The 23,950-nt window shown below is 36.1% G+C and overlaps 1 protein-coding gene across 1 annotated transcript in view; it reads left to right on the forward strand.

The window, feature by feature from the left end:
- The window catches only part of HSD17B4 (hydroxysteroid 17-beta dehydrogenase 4), a 70,128-nt gene that overhangs the window by 32,155 nt on the left and 14,023 nt on the right, over positions 1–23,950 (forward strand). Inside the window, exons 12-21 of the mRNA XM_084880466.1 lie at positions 3,068–3,174; positions 4,196–4,432; positions 8,122–8,173; positions 10,477–10,548; positions 12,938–13,041; positions 15,245–15,310; positions 17,897–17,966; positions 18,571–18,677; positions 19,580–19,666; positions 22,848–22,934. Of these exons, the coding sequence (XP_084736592.1) occupies positions 3,068–3,174; positions 4,196–4,432; positions 8,122–8,173; positions 10,477–10,548; positions 12,938–13,041; positions 15,245–15,310; positions 17,897–17,966; positions 18,571–18,677; positions 19,580–19,666; positions 22,848–22,934 (989 nt within the window). The remainder of the gene's footprint in view (positions 1–3,067; positions 3,175–4,195; positions 4,433–8,121; positions 8,174–10,476; positions 10,549–12,937; positions 13,042–15,244; positions 15,311–17,896; positions 17,967–18,570; positions 18,678–19,579; positions 19,667–22,847; positions 22,935–23,950) is intronic.

A 23,950-nucleotide genomic window follows, 5' to 3' on the forward strand; every position in this document is an offset into this window, starting at 1 on the left:
TGGTAGCGATCAGTATTAATGGTTTCATCTGGTTTTAGAAGCTCATAATACCCCACAGTTTTCTGATACCACCAAATGTAGAGCATTGTCTTCTTTCGGAAGCGATTTGGCCTTGTAGTCAATGTTGATGGTTGATCTGGATCAACCCACTTTTCATCACCAGTCACAATTTGATGCAAAAAAGACTTTCTTTTGTGCCATTGAAGCAACATTTTACTGATGACTTTGCGGTTTTCCATTTCTCTTTTGTTCAGTTGATATAGCACCCATTTTCCTTCCTTTAAAACATTTCCCATTGTTTGTAAATGATCAGAAATTGTTTGCTGAGCAACATTTAATCTTTCTGCAAGTTGATTTTGAGTTTGACACACATCTTTATTCAATAATGCTTGTAATTGTTGGTCTTCAAACTTTTTCGGTTGTCTGGGACGTTCTTTGTCTTTCACATAAAAATCATCACTTTTAAAGCATTTAAACCAGCGTTCACAAGTATCTTGAGATGGAGCATGTTCATCATAATAGCTTCCCAAAGTATATGATAACTTTCAGCAGCACTTTTCTTCAAAATAAAGTAATTGAATTAAAAGTTCCCACAAATGCTCTTTTTTTGACACAAAATTCGACATTTTTAAGCATAAAAATATCTATGATGTTAACCCCTTCAGCAAATTTGATATGAATCTTGCTGTCAACACAACAAAGCAGTATTCATATCAGATCACATTTATATATATAAATCCTCTCCATTAATATATATATCAACATATGTGGAACTCCATCTATTGAAAGAAAATCCGCATTATTAACTAGTACACCTGTCTAATTGTTACTGCTTCTCACTGCTCTTGTTTCATAATTAGTGTGGTTTCTTAATTGCATTGTAAGTTTCTTTAAAAGCAGAGACTATATCTTGTATATACTTTTATAGTAGTTGGTGCTAGCATAGCACAGAAGTCATAGAAAGGGTTTAGTAATGCTTGTTACCTTGAATTATTGAATCATCTTTGATATGCCACAGAAGTAGATAACCAATAAAAGTCACATTATTTTTTCTACTATAACTCACATGTACATATAATATATAAAATTTAAAGGACCATTTTGGGAAAGATCATGAATTAAGGTGTTGTTTTTTTTTTTTTTAAAGAACTCTTTTTTCCCCCCTCTTAGTAATTTTATATTTAATGTTTGATAGAATAATATATCAGAAAAATGACTATTCTGTTCCCCCCCCCCCTTAATAATAATTTGCTGCCTGCAGGTAAATACACTGAAATTTTATTGTGCTTTCCCTCAATCAGATGATAGCATAATTTTTATGTCATTAATGGTAGCATTTTCTATATTCTATATTTTGATATTTGAGATAAATTTAGTCTATCAATAGCAGTTGCCTATCAGTGAAAATGAATGAAAGGAAAAAGGAAGGAGTATATATTTCCTCTGATGTCAAAGTTCCACTTTATTGACTTAAAAGTATTGGACTAATATAAAGAAAAAGCTAACTAAGTGAATTATGTATTATATACTGGAGGCCTGGTTTATGAAACTCATGCATGGGTAGGGTTCCTAGGCCTGTCTAGTGATCAGGGCCAATCGGGGCCTGCTGGCTGCTGGCTGGGGCCTTCCTTCATCCCACACCATCCCCTGGTGGTCAGCACACATCATAGCAAGCAATCAAACTTCCCCATCTCCTGGTTGAACTCCTTGGGGACATTTTGCATATTAGCCATATATATATATGTATGAATATATCTTGTATTTGAAGTACAAGTAGAAGAAAATATTTCACATTTTCAATAGGATTGAGACTGTCTAGAGCAGTGGTCACCAAACCGTGGTCCGTGGACCACTGGTGGTCCATGATGTCTGAAAGGTTGGTGACCGCTGATCTAGATCACCTACTTATACCACTGCTCATTTTATAGATGATGAACTAAATCCCAGAAAAACTAAATAAATGTTCCAAGCTTTCTGTGTTTGAGTCAAGAGTTAACTCAGGTTGTCTTACTCTGAGTGTGGTACTTCCAGTCTGCATTAAGGTGACTTTCAGTTAAATAGCCCCCCTCTAGGTGGCAGGATGACTAGGGAGGAAAGGATAGAACTAGTAGGAAAAATCCTCTCCATTAGTATAACCAGGAGGGGCAGATGTCTCCGGTCCTGTCACATTGTGTAGTTTGGTTTTTGTTTTTCTCTGAGTTTAGAAAGAAGCTTATAACTCTAAGGTTTGTTAGAAAGGTCCCAGAGCCTTTGGAATTATATGGCATATGTGGTTGCTCCATGATTCTTCACTAACCGTTAGACCTTAGAACAGCAGTTTCCAAAACCTGTCTGGAGTCACTGGTCAGAATGGTGGTTTTCTCTAGAAGAATTTTTAGTACTATCTTCAGAGCTACTACTTGATCAGGGACCTAGGAGTAATTTTGGCATTGTTCCATCCTGGAGAAGGGGTGACAGTAGTCAGAGAAGGGAAATTAGTTGTCCCTCCACCAAACAGAAATTGCATGTCTATGGATTCCAGTTTAGAGTTTTAAAATTGCTCTAAGACATTGCAAAGCTCAGAGCCTCCTTGGGGTCATAACCTATGAAGAGCATGTTGGACAATGTCTTGTTTTCAGTTGAAAACATCCAGTTATCTGTAGTCTATTTCAAAGTCTTTCACAACTTTCCCCCAAAATAGCCTGACATTACACATTCAGTTCATGAATAGCAATCTAGAGTCTGCAGCAGGCTTGCTGAATGCTATAGGAAAAATTATCTAGCACAGTGATTTTCAGCCAGAATTTTTAAAGCATTGACCTCTTTTTCCCTTAGACTTTCAAAAAAAAAAAAAAAAAAAAAGACAACTTCCAACACAACAATAGCCGTTGGGTGTGAATGAATCAAAATTATACCCATTTTTTTTGTTAGATTGACAAAAAATATATTTCTGGTGTGCTGTGGAATTTTAGTAATGAGATTTTGTGTGCCATGAGGTGAAAAAGTTTGAAAGTTGCTGATGTAGCACATTGTAGCTTTCTTTAGTCACATCTTTAACAAAGGTATTATTATTGTTGTTATTTTTTAGAATCAACTGGCGGTATTATCGAAATTCTAAGTAAAATAGATTCAGATGGAGGAGTTTCAGCAAATCAGACCAGTCATGTGGCATCATCAAAAGCCACATCAGGAACTGTAAGTAGGAGAAAAGCCTAAAGCTGTGCCTTCTTGGGAGAAGTTTTCCTGCCCTTTTTTCTTTTGTTTCATACAGAACATTATTTTCCAAGCTATTAATCTGTTATTAGGAAAGATAAGTGACCACAAAACTTTTTATAAAATATATACTAAATATTTATAAAATTTGAACACAAGGCTAACATATTAAATGTAACGTGTGCTTTCTCTTCTTCTGTATAATTAGGTGTCTTTTCCCCCCCCAGAAGCATTGATAATTCTACGTTAGTCACTATTTTTCTAACTTATTAGAAAAGGCTAATTTATATAGTGCCTTTTCTGAGTCATTTCTTGTAAGGGAAAGCACTGATAGAATGTATGTCAGAAATTCTAATAGAATTGTGATTATAGCATGTGAAGTTGTCGGATTTACGATCTCTTGTACTTATCCTTAAAAAAAAAACACTTGTGCATAAAATAGTAAGGAGTCAAGAGTTTGACACATGTGATTTTGGTATTTTGTGATTCAGGACAGACATAGTGATAAAATTAACCATCTAGTTTTAACCCTGAGAATGTGATCAGTTTATAAGTGTGATTTTACTTAAGGATAGGAGTTGGCAAACTTCTTTGGTAAAGGGCAAGATCATAAATATTTTAGACTTCCTGGACCAAATACTATTTCTGACACACCTCTTCTTGATTTTATTTTTTTTTAACCACTTAAAAATGTAAAAACCATTTTTAGCTCTTAGCATTGTTTGGTAACTCCTTCTTTAGTATGAGACATACTACCTATTAGTAAGCAATAAAAAAAGTAATTACCTAAAAATGCACTACTTTCCACACATTATTAATTGGTTTCTATTTAAAAACTATATAATGAAATAGTTATAATACTCCATTAAATTCACTAAAATGATATTTTAATCACATCTTTTCAAAAAACAAAAGTAGGTATGTACCATAAGTAATGAGTAATTCTGAAAAATTGAAGTTTTAACAATGAATACAAAAATCATTTCCTACAATTGCCCCCTAGGGTGAAGCTGTTGGCCACACACTTTCTTCATTTTCTACTGCTTACACGGAGCTGGAAACTATTATGTATGCTCTTGGAGTGGGAGCATCAGTCAAGGAACCAAAGGATCTGAAGTTTATTTATGAAGGACATTCTGACTTCTCCTGTTTGCCTACCTTTGGAGTTATTATAGCTCAGAAATCCATAATGGGTGGACAATTATTAGAGATTCCTGGGCTTTCAATTGACTTAGCAAAGGTATGCATAATAAGAAACCTTTATTTTGCTTTTTTTCCTGTTTCTTTAAATATGGTTGATAAGTATCACATCTTATTAGTAAAACAGTTTTTAATGGTTGATACAGGAATAAAGAGTTAGCATATCCTTTGATATTCCTTTTTAAGAATAACAGAGAAAAGGGTTAGTTGAAAAGGCAAACAAACAAACAAAAAAAAGCAATCATGTTCAGTCCCATAACCTTGACATAATGTTATTAATTCTTTCTCTACTCTACTTGCTGTCTGACCAAGGGTAAATAACTTCTCTAAGCTTGTTTTCTTATCTGTAAAGTGGATATGATCATTATTATCTGATGATATTGGGGAAGGAGCAAGCCAGGCAATTAATTATCCTGTGGAAGAGTATTCGAGGCAGGAAAAACAAGTGTAAAAGGCCTCGAGGCTTCTTTTTGGAACAGCAAAGGGATCACTATAGCTGTAGAATAAGCAAGGGGGCCAGTATCACTGTAGAATGAGAAGGGGCAGTGGTGGGAGAAGAGGGCCTTGTAGTCATTGTAAGGATTTCAGTTTATACTCCGAGTAATGAGTAGGGACATCAGTAGCACTTTGAACCGAGGGGTGATAGGAGCTGGCTGTGTTCACTCACAGGCTCATTTTTGCTGTTGTGTGAGGATTAAGTTATATGGGAGCCAAGCATGGAATCATGGAAACCAGTTAGGAGCTTACTATAATAATGCAAGCAAAAAGCTGGATAAGAGGGGGAAAAAAAGAAATCAAGGATAAAGGTTTATAGTCTGGACAACTGGGATAATATATACAGGGTAGGGCAAAAGTAGGTGTACAGTTGTTCATATGAAAAATAATACAATGATTAGTAAATAACAATATAAGAATAAACTCTATTTCACTTACAACTATACACCTATGTTTGCCCCATCCTGTATACATAACACTATATTATTTATGATTAATTATATATAACACTAGAGGCCGGTGCATGAAATTCACGCATGGGTAAGGTACCTAGACCTGACTGGCAGTCAGGGCCAATCAGGGCCTTCCTTTCGGCTTCTGGCTGGGACTTCCCTTCCCTGGTTGCCAGCTGCCAACGAGGGCCTCATTCCCTGGCTACTGGCTGCTGCTCCCTGGTGGTCAGTGCACATATAGCGAGCGATAGAACTGGTCTCCCTGTTGAACTCCTGGTCTCCCTATCAAACTCCTGCAGGACATTTTGCATATTAGCCTTTAATATATATGGATATTTAATATGTATATTATATTATATTATATATAACTGTGTCTAATAAAATAGATATATGTAGTTACTTTAAAGTAGGGATAATTAGTTGTTTTCCGACAGATTTGAGATGCCTATCATACATGCAGGTGGAGTTAAAAAGTGGACAGTTGAACATATGAATCTAGAGTTTGGGGATAAGGTCGAATTGGGGTTTGTAGCATTTAAGTGATATTTAAAGACATGAAATTACCTAATGTGTGAATATATGTAGAGAAGTTCTTGAGTTTAGGGACTTTGCAGTGTTTAGTGGTTGAAAAGATGAGGAGAAATTAGTGAGAGAGACTGCAAAGGAATGGCTGGTAGGGTATGAGTTATGAGGAATATCAAGAGAATATAGTATTTGGAAAGGAAAGTGAATAAATTATTTCAAGAAGGAAGGAGTGAACATCTGTGAGAAGGCTTTTGAGGTGAGGTCTATTTTATTTCTTGGAGTAAGGTTTAGAATGAGCCTAGATAATTGTTGAATCATAGAACTATGAGACCATTTCTGCAACTCCTCGATTGGAGAACCCATTTACTGGAGGTTCCATTATCCCATTGCTGTGTTGAACTTAGGAGAATACTCTTATTTTATTAAGAGTATTTCATGAAGTTGGGAGGGAGCTGAGAAATGTATGCCAACCAGTTTGTAGTTTTAGTCACTCTCCCGTGGTAATTGCTGCAAACAGTTCTTGTGTTTGCTTAATGTAAGAGCAAGCAAAACAGTTGTTTCAGAATTGTCCTTCAGAGTTAAAGGAATTGGAAATCAGAAATGGTGTTCAAAACCTGTGGCCTGGAATGATAGCTGTCTTGGCATTTATTTTTATTTTTATTTTTTTTGGAATTCCTTACCCAGAGATATTTTTCCATTGATTTTTAGAGAGAGTGGAAGAGAGAGAGAAAGACAGAGAGAAACATTGATGTGAAAGAAACACATTAGTTGGTTTGTCTCCTCCACGTGTCCTGACCAGGGCCCAGGCCAAGGAGAAGCCTTCATAGTGTGAGATATGTTTCCTTGACTGGAATTGAACCTGGGACCCTTCAGTTTGCAGACTGATGCTCTGTCCACTGAGCCAAACCAGCTAGGGCTGTCTTGGCATTTGAATCCTAGTCTTCCCAGCTTGAGTTTCCAGACCTTATGATACAGTGAGGCATCCTTCATTTGTCCTCCTTGCACTGCTAACTGCCTACCCCTTTTTCCTCTTCTGGGTTCTGAGGAAGACTGGGAACTAAGCTGTCCATGGCACTGGAGTGTGGTCTTTTGATTATGTGGGCCACGTTTTGTTTTTCCTGTCCTATTGTTTTCCTACATATATTTGGGTATTCTTGCTTCAATACGTGGAGGTTAGTGACTATGAAGGTGGCTGCCCCCATGTGGACACAAGATGGCCACCACAAGATGGCCAGCAGAGGAAGGCAGTTGGGGGTGACCAGGCTGGCAGAGGAGGGCAGTTGGGGGAGATCAGGCCAGCAAGTGAGGGCAGTTGGGGGGAGGGGAGAACCCAGGCCATCAGTGGAGAGCAGTTGGGTGGGACCCAGGACTGCAGGGGAGTGCAGTTAGGGGTAACTGGGCCAGCAGAGGAGGGCAGTTGGAAGAGACCAGGCTAGCAGGAGAGAGCAGATGGGGGGGACCAGGTCTGCAGGGGAGAGCAGTTGTGGGCAATCAGGCCCGCAGGGAGGGCAGATAGGGGTGACCGGGCCAGCAGAGGAGTGCATTTGGGGGAGACCAGGCCAGCAGGGGAGGGTATTTGGCGGGGACCAGGCCTGCAGGAAAGGGGAAGTGGGGGGCAGGGGCAGACCTGCAGGGAAGGGCAGTTAAGGGTGACCAAGCCAGCAAGGAAGGGCAGTTAGGGGTGACCTGGCCAGCAGGGAAGGGCAGTAGGGGGGGACCAGCCTGAAGGGGAGGGCAGTTGTGGGCAATCAGGCCAGCATGGAGGGCAGTTAGGGGTGACCAGGCCTGGAGGGCAGTTAGAAGCATTCAGGCCAGCCAAGGAGCAGTTAGACATTAATCAGGCTGGCAGGGGAGTGGTTATGGGGTGATCAGGCTGGCAGGCAGAAACATTTAGGGGCAATCAGGCAAAGGCTGGTGAGCAGTTGGGAGTCAGTAGTCCTGGATTGTGAGAGGGATGTCCCAGATTGGAGAGGATGCAGGCTGGGCTGAGGGTCACCCCTCGTGCACGAATTTCATGCACTGGGTCTCTAGCATAAGATATCTTCTCTGTTCCAAAAGACAGTTTTTAGATTGGGGGACTGGTTATTTCTAAATCATGTGATTAAGAAGTAGAAGCCAAACTGAAACAATTAATTTGGGGGAAGTAGTGATGCGAGCATGTGGACAATGAAATGTCACTTTTGATGAGTAATACCCCCAGACAGAACCCGTGGAGAAAAGAAAGTCTGCTAATAAAACTTTACTTATCCTAACATAGGTTCTTCATGGGGAGCAGTACTTGGAGTTGTATAAACCACTTCCCAGAACAGGTGAGTTCTTGATACACTGACTCCAGTAACCACACCATAATTTTATTTTTTTTTACTAACCTTCCAAACTGTGTCAGGTATGTTAAATTGGCACAGAGAGACCTAAATAAAGCATATCACAAGTTATTTATGCACTTATCAGCCATTAGACTAGGTTGCTATTAACTAATACCTGTTTTGATTATCTTAAACTTTGTCCTTTAATATTTTCCTTTAATAAATTACTTCAAAATGCTAATAATTTATTTCTATTGATATATGTGCTATTCACAAATGAAAGGAGCATTTTTGTGAATATGTTCTAAACTTGGTGATTGTGTACAATCAGTTATGATTCCTGTTAACATGGCTCTTCATTCTTTTCTCAGGTGTTTATATTGGTGCTCATTTTCATAAAATAAACCATGTTAAAATATACAGAATTTTTTGTATCTTTAATCATCTATTTTTCTCAATAATATCTTAGTTGTTCATTTCACATTATATAATGTAGAGGTCAGCAAGTAGCTAGAAAAAGTTAAAGTAGCTACTTTAACTCGTTCCTCAATCTACTTATTTTACTAAATAAATTATGAGATTCTTATTGCTTAAGGCTGAATAGCTTTGTTTCATTGTTAGTGTTACAGCCTGTTTCACACTGTCTTTTTTATCCATTATAATGCACAGTGTGTGGTGACTGTTCATCAGATATCTGCTGGATACTTGCCACTTGTAGGACATATTTGGTTTTAGATAGTTTTGTAATCTGACTGTATATTAAAATCACCTGTTATATTACATTATATTACCTGTAACCCCTTGTGATAAACATTATAGGTAAAACATACATGATACAATTAGAACTTAAAATAGAAGGATTGGACATTATTGTATTGGTAATGAAAGTGTTCTCTAAGGAACGATTAAGAAGAGAGATTTTAAAGAAAGATTTTAGGTGGGTATGAAGTGAGGCAAAGCAGGAAAGAAAGAGCATTCCAGACATCCAAGGGCCTGTGTAAAGGCTCTTGAAATACGAGAAGCATAGATAACGAGGAGCAAAGGAAGGCCAGGGTGGCTGGAGAGCCTGGTAGTGATGGCAGGGAATAGTATCATATAGATCATGTTAGGGAATTTTGTATTTATCGCAATTTTATAAATATTTATGGGACTGGTGGGGAAAGATAGTGGTAGTGTTGGGAAAAGCACTTTATTACATTGTCAAAATTGACTTTGGGGAAAAAATCACCTCAGACATGTACGGAGCATGTTTTAAAGTTGGTCAGAGTGGATGTGCAGGCACCTAGTTAAAAGTCTGTATTGGTACTTCAGATGAAATGATGGTAGCTTGCACTAAGGTGGTAGAAGGATGAAAACAAGTGAGTGGATCAGAGAGATTTAGAAAAGTGAAAAATCTGGATATCTTCCATGGCGTCTCTTTTACCATCTTTTACATCCAGACACTTACCAAGTTTGTTGGTTCTCTCCTTTGGTACATCTGAATCCTATTTCTGTCCACCTCCACTTCTACTTTTTTGTTTAGTCTACCATCTTCTCTTGCTCTCTTAAGTATTCTCTCTGTCTCCATTCTTATTCCCTTGAGGTTTATTCACCTCGCTGCAGCCATAATGCTATTTCTGAAATGCAAATGTGTTTGTCACTTTCCTATGAAACCCCAGACTTAAGGATGAAGTAAAAAATTTTTGTAGAATCCATCTTCTACCATCCTCGCATACTCAAGTGCAGACACTACTTAGACTCTGTGAGTCGGGTGATGCTCAAGTTTCTGTCTTGAGCAGCTCGGCGGGTAGTGCCATCTATTTACGTGTGGAACAAAAGAGAAAGCAGGTTTGAGAAAAGCATGAGTTTACCCGCAGACAATGATGATCCATCAAGACATCACCAGTTAAATGATGGAAGGAAGAGTCTGTAAAAGTACAGAGTGATTAGAGAGAAACAGTGTCTCATGGAAGCTAGTAGAGTAGAGATTTGAGAAGGAATGGTGTAAATGGCACTGGTCATATCCTTCACAAATGTTTGTTGAATGATTGAAAAGTATTATTTCTTAAAACCTAATTTATCAGAATTACTGATTCAAGTTTAGAGACTCAGATGTTCTGACTGCCTCTAATGTTGAATTATTTAGCATTGTAATGAAAATTATTTAAATGATACTTTTTAGTTTTGCTGAACTTATAGTGGAAATTATGTTAAATTCTCTCATGTCTTAATATAATAACTTATTATTTTTAACACAGTCTATTTATTTACTTATGACCTTTAAAACAGTCTATTTATTTATTTATTTATTTTACTTTTCATTTTAGGAACATTAAGGAATGAAGCAATTGTTGCTGATGTCCTAGATAAAGGATCCGGTTTAGTACTTGTTATCGATGGTAATTAATTTTCAATTCTTACGATAATATTGTTAGATTGATAGGTTTTATATGTAACATAGTACTTCACCATAGAAGTTATTAGTAAGTTTGTATTTTTCAGTTTCTGGGAAAGCAAGATAAGCACTCTAAATATCTATAAGCTGCTTTAGAAAATAAGGAAGGAGGGTAGGAAGCAGTAGATTAAGATGAGGATAGGGAGAGTGGGCCACTTCAGGGGATTTGAGACGATACAAACAAAGCACAGAAGAACTGTGGTTGGTTAAGGAGAAATATACTTGCTGAGTTAGTTTTGGACAGGAAGGAATACATAGACAGCCCTCCGTTGGTAATTAGGCAGTATTATAGAAATTGTTTTCTGTGTTAGCTCTTTGAAATTTGGAACATATCTGACCCCTGAATCACTCTTCTAAATGATAGTTAAGTTTCTAAACTTGCACCTTCAGGCCTATAGAACTCATAATGTGGTTTAAACATTATAGCCACATTTTATTTGCAGTGGAAAAAATATTATAGTAGTTTAATAAATGTTGAAATACTAGTAATTAAACATAAGATACAGATAACACTGCTTAAAATTTTTAAAGTTTAAGAACAAAAGAAATAAATATTATCAAACATTTTTAGAAATAAAGGACAGTGTAAAGTTTAATATTATTTGATATTTGGAATATAGGCGTTAATCATTTTTGTTCTAAACACATAGGATGTTATACTCTATTTGCTGTTTGGACTTGCCTTGTTTTTACTTAATTATATATTGAGAATATTTTGATGCTCTTAAATATTCTACTACATTGTTTTTGATAACTCTGTATTTCATCATATGTTGGTTATCTCTTCTTTTCCCTTTTCCTCTCTTTCTTGTCTTCCTCTACTTTTATTCTTTTTTAGATTTTCACATTTTATTGTCATTCCAAATGTTGGCCAGTATTTGGCTGTAATTCTCCCAGTTATCTTTTAGTCTTCTCACCATCCTACCAAATATAACATACCACAAAAATTCTGCAGTAACTTTAGCTTCAATTTTTCCTATTGTCTCTTGATCAACTCCATTTATTTAACTATAGCTTGGTAATTTATACTAATAAAAGCCTAGGTGGCCCTCGTATATGATGTTGTCACAAGATGGCCGCCACAAGATGGCCACCACAAGATGGCCACTCTGCGTGGTGATACCTGGGGGTCCCATGGCTCCATGCAGTGTGGAGGCCCGTCCCAGCATCTCCACTGCCTCGCGCAGAGGAGGCGGGTTCCAGTGGCGGAGGCGAGTTGTGGCAGGGGAGGGCAGCTGTGGGAGATCAGGCCAGCAGGGGAGGACAGTTGTGGGTGTTCAGGCCAGCAAGGGAGGGCAGTTGGGGCAATTAGGCCAGCAGGGGAGCAGTTAGGTGTCAATCAGGCCAGCAGGGGAGTGGTTAGGAGCCAATGGTCCTGGGTTGTGGAGGGATGTCTGACTGCCAGCCTAAATTGGGGTTCCAGATTGGAGAGGGTGCAGGCTGGTTGAGGAAAACCCCCCACCCCCAATGCAGGATTTCATGCACTGGGCCTCTAATATGTAATAATTTATTAGAATTTTTAGTTAAAGTATAAATGAAATAGAATGTCCAGTTTCTTATTTAATAAATACAAAATTTTTATTTTAAATACGAATTACTATGACCTTTTTTATTTTTTGTTATAATTGGATTTTTTTCTCTAATGCAGTTCAAAATCATGTTCCTATTTTTCTAGAGCTGGAAACACATATAATACTTAAACTTTCACTAGTAAATCAGTCAGTACAAAGAGGAACAGCTGTCTTATATTCATTTATTACTTGATTACCTGTTCACTACTTGCTAACTTGTCATTTAGTCATTGATTTGTTAATTGACTTAATAGACATTATCAGGTGCCTCTTTTTGGTCCCAGGTACTATTCTAATTGCTGGGAATATGATGATGAGCAAAATAGCCATGATCCCTCCCTCCTGAATCTTATACTTTCACTCTCACTTATTTCTTCTTTTATATTCTAGGCTCTTTTTGAGTGCTTTAGCAGAATGTTTGAAAGTTTGAGTGTGAGGTTACCTGTGCTTTATAGTGGGATTTCTTGAAATGTTTGATTTTGAGAGAATTAAAATACGAAAGTTGGGGAGGTTTAAAAAGAGGGGAGAGAACCTGTTATTTCATAGTCAAGTAAGGGTTTGTGAACATCCTCTTCTGTCTGCCTTCCAGAAACTGGTGAATAAAAAGGAAAGGCTCATATCCAAACTTAGACATATTTAAATTATAAAACCTTTCAGTAATTGGATTTTGTTTTTTAACTTTTAAAGGAATTGCTGGTCATATGTTGGTTAATTAGTTATGTCTTTTGACAACTTAAAACATATTTTTCATTTACTTTTCAGTCTATTCTTATTCTGGGAAGGAACTTATATGTTTTAATCAGTTCTCCATATTCCTTATTGGCTCTGGAGGCATTGGTGGAAAACGGACTTCAGATAAAGTCAAGGTATGTTATGTCTTTATAAGTAAAATATATATGTAGTTAAGGATCCTAATCTGTATCTTAAATTTACCATTTTACCACACGTGTAATTTCATGCAGTAGAGGCTCAATAATCCATACTTCTTAGAATCAGAATATGTTTCTTGGATTTGAAATGCTGTTTATGTTTGTATAGTTTAATATATAATATACGCTACATATAGCAAAATCTGGTTGAGATAAGTATAATGTACCTGAGATAATTATGGGTATGCTTTTACTTTCTTATACAAACTTTGTAGCACCCAAGGAAGTCTTTATAAAAGCTTAACACATACAAGTGACTCTTGTGGAAATGAAAATCTTCATTCATTAAATGGCTTTAGCACTTCTCTTATGTAAGACAATTCCAGTTATTCTTTAGTTCTCAAATCTATGTAAAAATATATTTATTCTAAAAATATTTTAGAACTTGTATTTTACACTAATTTAACATGGCCTTTACTTCTAATTTATGTGAAGTCATAAAGATACTGTAATAAATATTCTTCTGGGATAAAGTATTATAAAAGCAACATTGCTTCTGGAATGTAGTGTGTGAGTTCCTTTGACCCTTTCCCCTGTGAAACAATCATAACTGGTAAAAAATTATGAGAAAAAAGAAAGTTTAAAGTTTTTGGGAATTGTTTTAAGGGAATTAGCAAATGAAGAAATATCTATTCAAGATCTATATCTTGGCAAGGACAGTGAGAATCTGGCATTTGAGCCATGATTCTCTTCTTCCTTTCTCTCCCTGGCTCAATGTGGTAGAAGCTTCACTTCAGGCAGGTGCAGCCAAACCCATATCCCTCTGTTCAAGTGGAAGACTACTAGAGAGGACCACAGAATGAGACAGTTAAGTGGAGTCCTCATTGGTTCATAACACATCTCTAAGACTAGCCCCAAAGACTAACTATCCTTTTAAAGACGCCTGACTTTAATTGGATCAGACCTTGGAGCAATTTATGCTCCAAAGTATTGTTGAAAATAATAGAGCAGTCATCTGGCAGCTAGTGGAGCCCATCAGCTGAGTGGGATTCCAAAAGAGACAGACAGTTTAACGTAGAGAGCCCTAATAAAACCACAGGGCAAGCTGCACCATCTGAGAAGCAACATCAGGGCTGCACACTGTGGGAGAGAGAGACTTAATTAAAATAGTTTAGTCAAATCATCAAATAAATTAACATGTTAATAACAACAAGCCGTGAAGGGAAGGGCGACTAGTATCCAGAGTTATTACAATATGTTATCTAAAATGTCCAGTTATCAGCCCAAAAATAGGACATGAAAGAAACAGATAGAGTGATCCATGGATAGATAAGAAAAATAAAACAAAATAAAACTGGCAACAGAAATCACCTATGAGAGGATCTAATAACAGATGGAGACTTCAGAGCAGCTATTATTTATTTAAAGAAGGAAAGTAAACCCTATTTATAGAAGTAATATATGATGACATGACTCATCAAGCAAAGTCAATAAATAGAAAATATTAAAAAAAGAACCAAATAGAAGTTCAGCAGCTGAAAGTACAATAATTGCAATGAGGAATTTACTAGAGGGGCTCAATAGTAGATTTGAATTAGCAAAAGAAAGAATCAAAAAGGTTGAAGATATATCTATTCCACCTATCTATGAGTATGTATCTGAAGAACAGAAAAAAGGTAAAGGAAAAAAAGAAAAGAATGAAAAGCCTCAAAGAAACATGGGATACCTTCAAGTAACAGGAGGAGCAGAGTGAGAGGAGAGAAAGAAGTAGAAAATAATTGAAGGAATAATGCCTTTGATGCAAAACAATCTACACATCCAAGAAGTTCAACCAACTCCAAATAGGCTATAAATGCAAAGAGATCTATACTCTTAGTAAAGTGAATTTAAAGATTAAATTAATTTAGATGTGAATTGTTTAATTTTCATATCTGTCCTCATCTTTTGCATTTGGAAAACAATCTTTACCTTTTTCTTCTCCGTGATCCCTCTCATTAAATAGGGAAATCATAATGTAGAAGAAGCTAGCAGTTATGAAATTTTAAACATTATCTCCTGAACATAAAGTATTAAAAAAAATTGTTATCCAACTTGCAGATTTTATTATATTAAAACATAGTTGGTTATAAAATGCCAGTTTGGGTAAAGAGAATAAAAGTTACTTTGTTGGTATTTAACATACAGTATTTTTTTATTTCAGGAAGCTGTGGCCATACCTAATAGACATCCTGATGCTGTACTTACAGACACCACCTCACTTAATCAGGTGAGATTGTATATTTTATTTTATTATTATTATTTTTTAAATTTTTATTCCGTTTTTTACAGAGTGGAAGAGAAAGGGATAGAGATTTAGAAACATCAGTGAGAGAGAAACATTGATCAGCTGCCTATTGCACACCCCCTACTGGGGATGTGCCTGCAACCAAGGTATATGCCCTTGACTGGAATCAAACCTGGGACCCTTCAGTCCACAGGCCGATGTTCTATCCACTGAGCCAAACCTGTTAGGGCAGATTGTATATTTTAAAAGTGATAAATCCACCTGACTTCTGACACTTTTTAATTTATAACTTGACACCTTATAGTGCTTGTGTCCTTCAACATAATAAATAAATAAATATAAATATAAATATAAATATAAATATAAATAAATATATATATATATATATATATATATATACACACACACACACACACATATATATATATATATAGTGTCGTTGGAATTCATTCTTTCTAAATTTTTACTTATCAATTTTTTCTTCACTAGGTATGAAAAGATAATATAAAAAGGCTTTTCAGTAGTCTCTTCAAAGAGCATCGGGCTTCGCTGGTGATGGAACACTTGCCTTAGGGAGACTGTCATGCTTACTAGTGAAGAAATTCATAAGAGCTTTAGAGTGCAGGATGTAAAGAATAAAAAGGCAAATTTTAGTCATCCCTTTCTCTATTGGGAAGGAAACTGAGCTGCATTGGTTGGAATCAGATTATATTATGCTAACTTTAGCATACAGGCAAAATAAAGCATCTTAGAAAGGGTAGATGATTTAATCTCTTTTTTTGACATAAATAATTTGTTCTCTGATGGAAGATATAAAATACCCTATCAGGTAACAAATGCTATGAGCATGTAAGGATTTATTTAAGAAGCAAAGAGTAGCCACAAAGAAGAGAAAAACAGCTTTGTTTTTGGGAGACCTGAAGATTCTTCCCTGAAGTGGCCAGGAGACAGCCATGCAGAGAGAGAACAGAACAGGCAAAGCCCTGAAGTTGTGCTGTGAGTGAGCTTGTGATGACAGCACGTTATTTATAAAGTCCACTGCTTTTTTGTGCTAATTTTGATATACTGGATGTGAGAACTTCTGCAAGATTTATATTTTCTGACAAATATAAATATACTAGTAATTTCATGAGCCAGAAAGAATTAAGGTTGGTACATATTGTATTCCCCCCCCACCCCCACCCCCCTGCACTATATAATCAGATGATGGAGAGAACAATATATATTTTTTTTTTGTTCAGATTAGTTTTTTCCTTTAAATGTTTTAGCAATGTCTGTTTCTTATCAGTTTCTTAAGAATGCACGTGTGTGTGTGTGTGTGTGTGTGTGTTCAATTAAAGCTTCATAGTGAAATCAGTTTTTTAAGGGCACTACACAGAAAAGGTTTCAAGGTTTCACAGTGCAAAAAGACCACCAATGCTCTTTTATTATTTTTGGGTTACTGAAATAATAAAATGTACCTGTTATAGATAAGAAAAACTAGATAGTTTCCAAAGCTTGAATTTCTACACATAATGGAGGAATTTTTTTCTTTTACTTTCTCAGATGAATAGAACTTTTTATTAGCTTTTAGCAGCATTGTCTATTTTGCTGCACCACAAATATTAAGTTAACAAATTTTTTTTGTATAAATAATGAGCTCTCATCATTTGACAGAAATTCCTGATCACTTTGCATTTTGTATTTGATTTAAAACACTCTATTTAGAAAGTTTGCATACATTTTGCTTGGTTAGAAAAGGCTGTAAACATTTACATTATTTCTATTGTATTTTAGTGGGAATAGGTTGATGGATTTCTTTTTGTGAATTTCTTCTTAAGTAGTGGTAACCAGTGTTATATAGTTCTTGACACCCCTTCTTATTATTTGACAATCCTTCTCAACTGATTTCAATGTCAGGTATTATAAAAATTTGCTTTACAGTTAATTTTTTTTGGGGGGGGTAAAAATAGTTACTTTTTAAAATATATTTTTATTGATTTCAGAGAGGAAGGGAGAGGGAGAGAGTGATAGAAACATAATGATGAGAGAGAATCATTGATTGGCTGCCTCCTGTACTCCCCCTGCTGGGAATCCAGCCCACAAACCTGGGCATGTGTCCTTGACCCGAATCGAACCTGGGACCCTTCAGTTTACAGGTCAATGCTCTATCCACTTAGCCAAACCAGCTTGGGCTAGAAATAGTTATTTTTTATTTTAATTTTATTTTTAAAATATATTTTATTGATTTTTTTGCAGAGAGGAGGGGAGAAAGAGAGAGCTAGAAACGTCGATGAGAGAGAAATATCTACCAGCTGCCTCTTGCACACCCCCTACCGGGGATGTGCCCGCAACCAATGTACATGCCCTTGACCGGAGTCGAACCTGGGACCTTTCAGTCCGCAGACCGACGCTCTACCACTGAGCCAAACCGGTTTCGGCGAAATAGTTATTTTTTAATCAAAGCTGCAATTAGGTACATTATAATGCATTTGAGATACAATAACCAGCCCTATTTCCTGTTTTTCTTTTAATGTATTCTAAGAAAGCACTGGATACTAGTTACATTTATAATTCTTCTCTGTACAGGCTGCTCTGTACCGCCTCAGTGGTGACTGGAATCCATTACATATTGATCCTAACTTTGCTAGTTTAGCAGGTGAGTTGCTAAAATACATGCCAATGAAAAAATATTAGCTCAGTTATCTAAATCAGACTTAAAGACATTGCTACTTATGACTTGTAGTTTAAGTAACATTTTAAAAATAGCCCTTTCATAATACATTTATACAAAGGATATTGAAAGATAGGAAGTAATATTCCGAAAATGGTGTACTTGAAATTGAGATTTTGGTGGAAAGAAGCTCCTGCTAGTGAAAGGTCTAGGATAGGATCATGTGTGTCAGTGTCTGAGTTATGAAGGTCAAGGTCATTGGAGGAAGGAGCAAGAAACTGAAAGGTTAGGGAAAGATTATCTATATAAAAAAGGATATTGAAATCATCCTGGATGATTTTGTGGTTACAACCAAGCTAAACAAAGCAATGCTTTGTGTTCCCATATCTCTAACATTCCTTTCTTATCTTTTTCTTTATTTCATAATTTTCATCCAGGAGGTATTATTTATAGAATATTTTCCATATTGCTTAAAATAGAAGGTATAATTCATTCTAATGTAGTTAGAAGATTATGTTTTTGAAATCTTAAATTTTTCTTGGTTTTTAAACATGAAATATATCCATATCTAGCTAAACTCTCTTTTTAGGTTTCAACAAGCCCATATTACATGGATTATGTTCATTTGGATTTTCTGCCAGGCATGTTTTGCAGCAGTTTGCAGACAATGACGTCTCAAGATTTAAGGCAATTAAGGTATACACATATTATTGCATAATTTGAACATTTAGAGAGAAGATAAAGTTTTAGGGACTTTTTAAAAAGTAAGTACTATACTGAAGTAATAAACATTTTTATTACATTGACTTGGCAATTAACACGTTTTCTTTTTGTAGCTAAAATACCTCTATTACACATTTTTCATGTAAGGGTATCATATACAGTTATAATTTTAACATATTAATTGGATTGTTTTATAAAATATATGCTTTTACAAAAACTTGAGATTCACCTTAAATTTTTTTTCCACTCTTTTGTAATTTGACATTAATTTAATTGAAAATGTTAAATGGCTATTATACATTTGAACTCTAATAACACCTACATCAACATGATGGTAGCATTTAGTTTTTGTACTTTTAAGTGAATTCAAGCTTTCATCCATTATAAATGACAAAGAAAACCATCTCTGAACAATATCTTTGCATAACTGTAAGTAAAAAGATACACTCTTAAAAAAGTGTAGTACAGTATCAAACAGTTCCCAAAGCTTTTATCAGTTTGTGTTCCATATAGCAGTGAAAATGCATTTTTTTGATACCTTGCCTTTGATAGCACTGGTTATTCTCATGTTTTTGATTTTATTTGAACTCTTTTGGTGGTAGTACTACTTAATATAATTCTGTTTCTGTTTCTGGGTTTGCCAAGATTAAACACTATTTATTGACTCTGTACTTTGAAACACAAAGAATTTACTTATATTAACTATATTCTTTCTCTACTTATTTTATCATATTATTTTTATTGCTTTATAAATTATATTTAAACCTGTCTTTTCTCCTTGTATGCTCTTTGACTTCCCTCACAATTTTTTTTTTTCACAAATAGAAAAGTTGCATTTTGAAACATTTTCAATCCCAAAACTCATTTTTTTGAAGGCTCGTTTTGCAAAACCAGTATATCCAGGACAAACTCTACAAACTGAGATGTGGAAGGAAGGAAATAGAATCCATTTCCAAACCAAGGTATGAATATTGTTTTCTTACCCACTTCACTATGTCCTATAATTTTGTTCCATAAAACAAACAAACAAAACACACACAAAAACCTGTAAAGTCTTTGTATAATCAGTGGTAACTTTTTTTTAGAAATAAGATCCTATGTACCTTGTTTTTTATTTTATTTTGAACAAGAGGCCCAGTGCATGAATTTGTACATGGGGGTCTTTCCAGCCAGCCCCAATTGGGGTCCATCGGGCTGGGCTGATGTGGGGGAGGGGTCACGGACAGGTGGCTTGCTGGCCCCGCCCCCAGTCGGGGTTTTGGGGGCCAATCAGGGCCCAGAACAGGCTGGTTGGCTGCTACAGTGCGCATCATAGCCACCTGTTCTGGTTGTCCCACCGTTCTGGTCACTGGGCTTTTGTATATATACTAGAGGCCCGTTGCATGAAGATTCCTTCCCCTGGCTGCCAGCACTGGTTTTCCTCTGGCATCTGGGACCCAGGCCTTTGCTCTGGCTGCTGCCTTCAGTCTTCGGTCCAGCTGTAGCCTTCAGTCTTTGTTCCATCTGGAGTGTCACTCTTATAGCTCCCTCTGCCCCCACCCTCCCCCTCATAGCAGGTGTCCCACCCCACCTGCATGCATGCTGCCCAGAGGCCCAGAGCGGCTGGGGGATAGGGCCGCCACCATCTTTGTCAGGTTAATTTGCATACTCCTGATTGGCTGGTGGGGTGTCTGAAGTGATGGTTAATTTGCATGTTTCCCTTTTATTAGTGTAGATAGATAACTGGTTCCTGTATGTGTAGCAGTGACAGAGCTATTCTGCAAATACAACCAACCCTATCTTTTAGGCTCAAGCAGTTAGGTTGTTGTCAAAATATAATCTTCAAAAAATTAAAGATATGGCTCTCAGAGAGATTTAAATGAAAACATGACATAAATGTATTTAATTAATTATGAGGGAACTAACATAATTAATAACATTTGGTTCTAATTCTGTTTTGAACCAGTTTTAGCATCTTGCAAAAAGATGATAAAACTGGTTCAAAACAGAATTAGAACCAAAGGAAATGCATTCTAAAATAATTTTACTGATATAGAGACAAAACTAGTGAATGTACTAAAGGATAATCCTCTATAATAATAAAAGTGTAATATGCTAATTAGTCTGGACATCCTTCCAGATATCCTTCTGGGAGAAGCCAGGGCTCTGAGGGAAGTCCAGGTCCCAGGTGCCTGCCAGCGGCCGGATGGAAGCCCAGGTCCTGGGTGCTGGAGGGAAGCTGGTGCTAGCAGCCAGGAGAAGGAAGGCCTACTCTTGCATGAATTTCATACATCAGGTCTCTAGTCTACACTATTAAAAATATAATATGCTAATTAGACCAGGCCACCTTCTTGGGTATCTTCTGGATGCCCTTCTGGACAAAGCCATGGTGACGGGGCCGAGGCAGAGGCAGTTAGGGGCAATCAGGCCAGTGGGGGAGGGCAGTTGGGGATGATCAGGCTGGCGGGAGGGCAGTTGGGGGCGAACAGGCCAGCAGTGGGGGGCAGTTGAGGGCCATCAGGCCTGCAAGTGGATGGGGGCAGTATTTGCCTGAATTTCATGCACCGTGCCATTAGTATATAATAAAAGGGTAATATGCAAATTGATAGAATGGTGGAACAACTGTTTGCTATGATGTGTACTGACCACTAGGGGCAGATGCTCAAGTTGGGCTGCAAGTTGGGCTCAGCTACAAGTTGGGCTGCAGGGCTAAGGATGTCCAACTGATGGCTTAGGCCCGCTCCCCATGGGACATCCCCTGAGGGCTGCTGGACTGCTAATGGGTGTAGAGTGGGCTGAGGAAATCCCACTTTCAAATGTATGAATGTCATGCACCAGGTCAGAAAACACCTGTATCTTAATCACACAAAAATTCACAAATTAACATATTATGTCATAAGTCTGAGATTAATTATAAATAACAAGACAAACAAAATGTATTTCCCTATAGAATTAAGTAATTTTGGGTTGAGGCTGTTAAGCAGTGCCCCAATAAAATACTAAAAGGACATGCAGCCGTCCATTTACTTGTAAGTTTTTTAAAGGTCATTTTTGTTAACACAGTTGACCAGCTGATACTATTTGGCCTGATCATGTACCAATACTGCATAGATGGTTTGTGTTGAGTAGTTTAAACACCTCTGTTAATAATAATAACAACTTCCAGTTATTGAGTCCCATAAGCAGGCTATACCATTATCTCTAATATGCTGTGATTAGATGTGCTCTTTTTCTGCTAGTTATATATATAAGAATCATCCCTCCCGCCCTTTTTCCCTCAGTCCCTCCCTTTCTCCCTTTTTCTTTCCTTCCTATTGTATTGTAAGAAACATCTTAAACTAATGTTCCAAATGATATGCTTGGCTTGGTTACAAGAAAGTAATTTACTAAAGTGTATTTTGTTTATAAATTGTCTTTTTTCATACCTTTCACTGATATAATTTGAAATAAAATGAACAAATTTGGAAGTTCTTTTTTTCTGAACTATGATATGAAGTAGTCAAAGGATAATGATCTTGATAGTTAAAGATCAGTTTTGATAAATGCTGCCTTAAATTTTAGATATGTTCCTGTACATTTGTAGCAGTACCATAATTTTATAAAAGAATAGCCATTGAAATAATTTTAGATAAATTATTAAGAATTAAAATTTTAGTTTCTGTAATAAATGAACTTTTGTTTTGATAAAAGCATTTAGTTTATGCTATGTACACTTCCTATTTGAAACAAGAACTAGAATTAATACTTTGAAAAGATGAGTATTAGCAGAAATAAACTTTGATTACCACTGCCTCATGTGGATATTGGACCATGCCTTCTACCTTTCAACAATTCAGTAATTCTCATTTTGGTTCCCATTATACACACAGTTGTGTGTTTTTTAAAGTCCCCCAAATACCAGTGCCCAGGCTGCACCTCGGATTATTTAAAAAGCGTTCCAGTTGATTTTATGGTTAGATTAATAACAGTAGTATTAAATCAGTAAGGCTTCATATTTATTCATCTTGACATTTAATTTATGAACCTTTAATTTAATTTGGATTATTTTCTTTTTTATATGAGGGGGGAAAGTAAATTTTCTTTAACTTTATACTATTTCACATGAAGTGTTTGCATCGGAATTATCAATGAATTGTTTATTTTATTTTATTTACCCCTTATAAGATCCAAGAAACTGGAAACATCGTTATTTCAAATGCATATGTGGATCTTGTGCCAACATCTGATGTTTTAGCCAAGACACCTTCTGAGGTAGGTTATAAAAACTGGTATTCAAGCCATCTCCTAATTTCTGAATGTATATCTGTTAGAATTACTTTAAGAATGTTCATCCTACTTTTGAAAATTAAGAGCTGTGAAAGATTCTTAATTCTTGAATTAAAACTGCTTAGAATAAAAATAATATTTTGAAAACATATACATTTAAAAAATTCTTTGGAGGCCAGACTGGGGTATCTTTCAAGATAAAATAATTAATTTTCTAATTTTAGAGTACTTATATCAATTGTTTAATGAGAAATGTCAAGCAAACAAGGTTTTGGAGAAAAATAAGTGATAAAATTAAATATTCTAAGACTTTCTTGATTTAAATATTTGTACAAAGCTTTGTATACAAATATAAAAACAATAGTATTATTTTTTAAAATATTTTTTATGTGAAAGAGAAACATTGAATGGTTGCCTACCATACGTGCCCTGACTGGGGATTGAACCTGCAACTTAGGCACATTCTTGGAATCAAACCTTTGATCTTTCTGTGTACAGAATGACACTCTAAGCAACCGAGCCACACTAGCCAGGAAAAAACATCTTTGTTATTCTCTGTTAGCATGCTGAGACTTAATAAAAATGTTTATATTCTCTGTCTCCCAAAATACTAATTTTGTAATGTCAAGGTTACCTTATGATCTTAAAATAACTTACGATTGATAGCTCTCAAGAAGTCTCTAAGATAAAAAACAAATTTATTAGTTTTAGAGCTAAAAATTCAGTCTTCATATAATTTAATCACATTTTACAAATAAAGAAATAAGACCACAGAAGTGGAATGATTTGTCCTATATTTTCCTGTTGATGTTAGTTAGGATATAGGTTGTCTATTTCCTAATTTACTTTTTTATTTTTTTTATTTTTTTTTTTATTAAATTATTATCTGTGTACATATTTTAACATTGCCCCCCCTCCCATGCGTACCCCCCTCCCCAGAGTTTTGTGTCCATTGGTTGTACTTATATGCATGTATACAAGTCCTTCGGTTGATCTCTTAT

Source organism: Pipistrellus hanaki (genome assembly GCF_964339955.1).
Source record: "Pipistrellus hanaki genome assembly, chromosome: 4".
NCBI classification, from domain to species: Eukaryota; Metazoa; Chordata; class Mammalia; order Chiroptera; family Vespertilionidae; genus Pipistrellus; species Pipistrellus hanaki.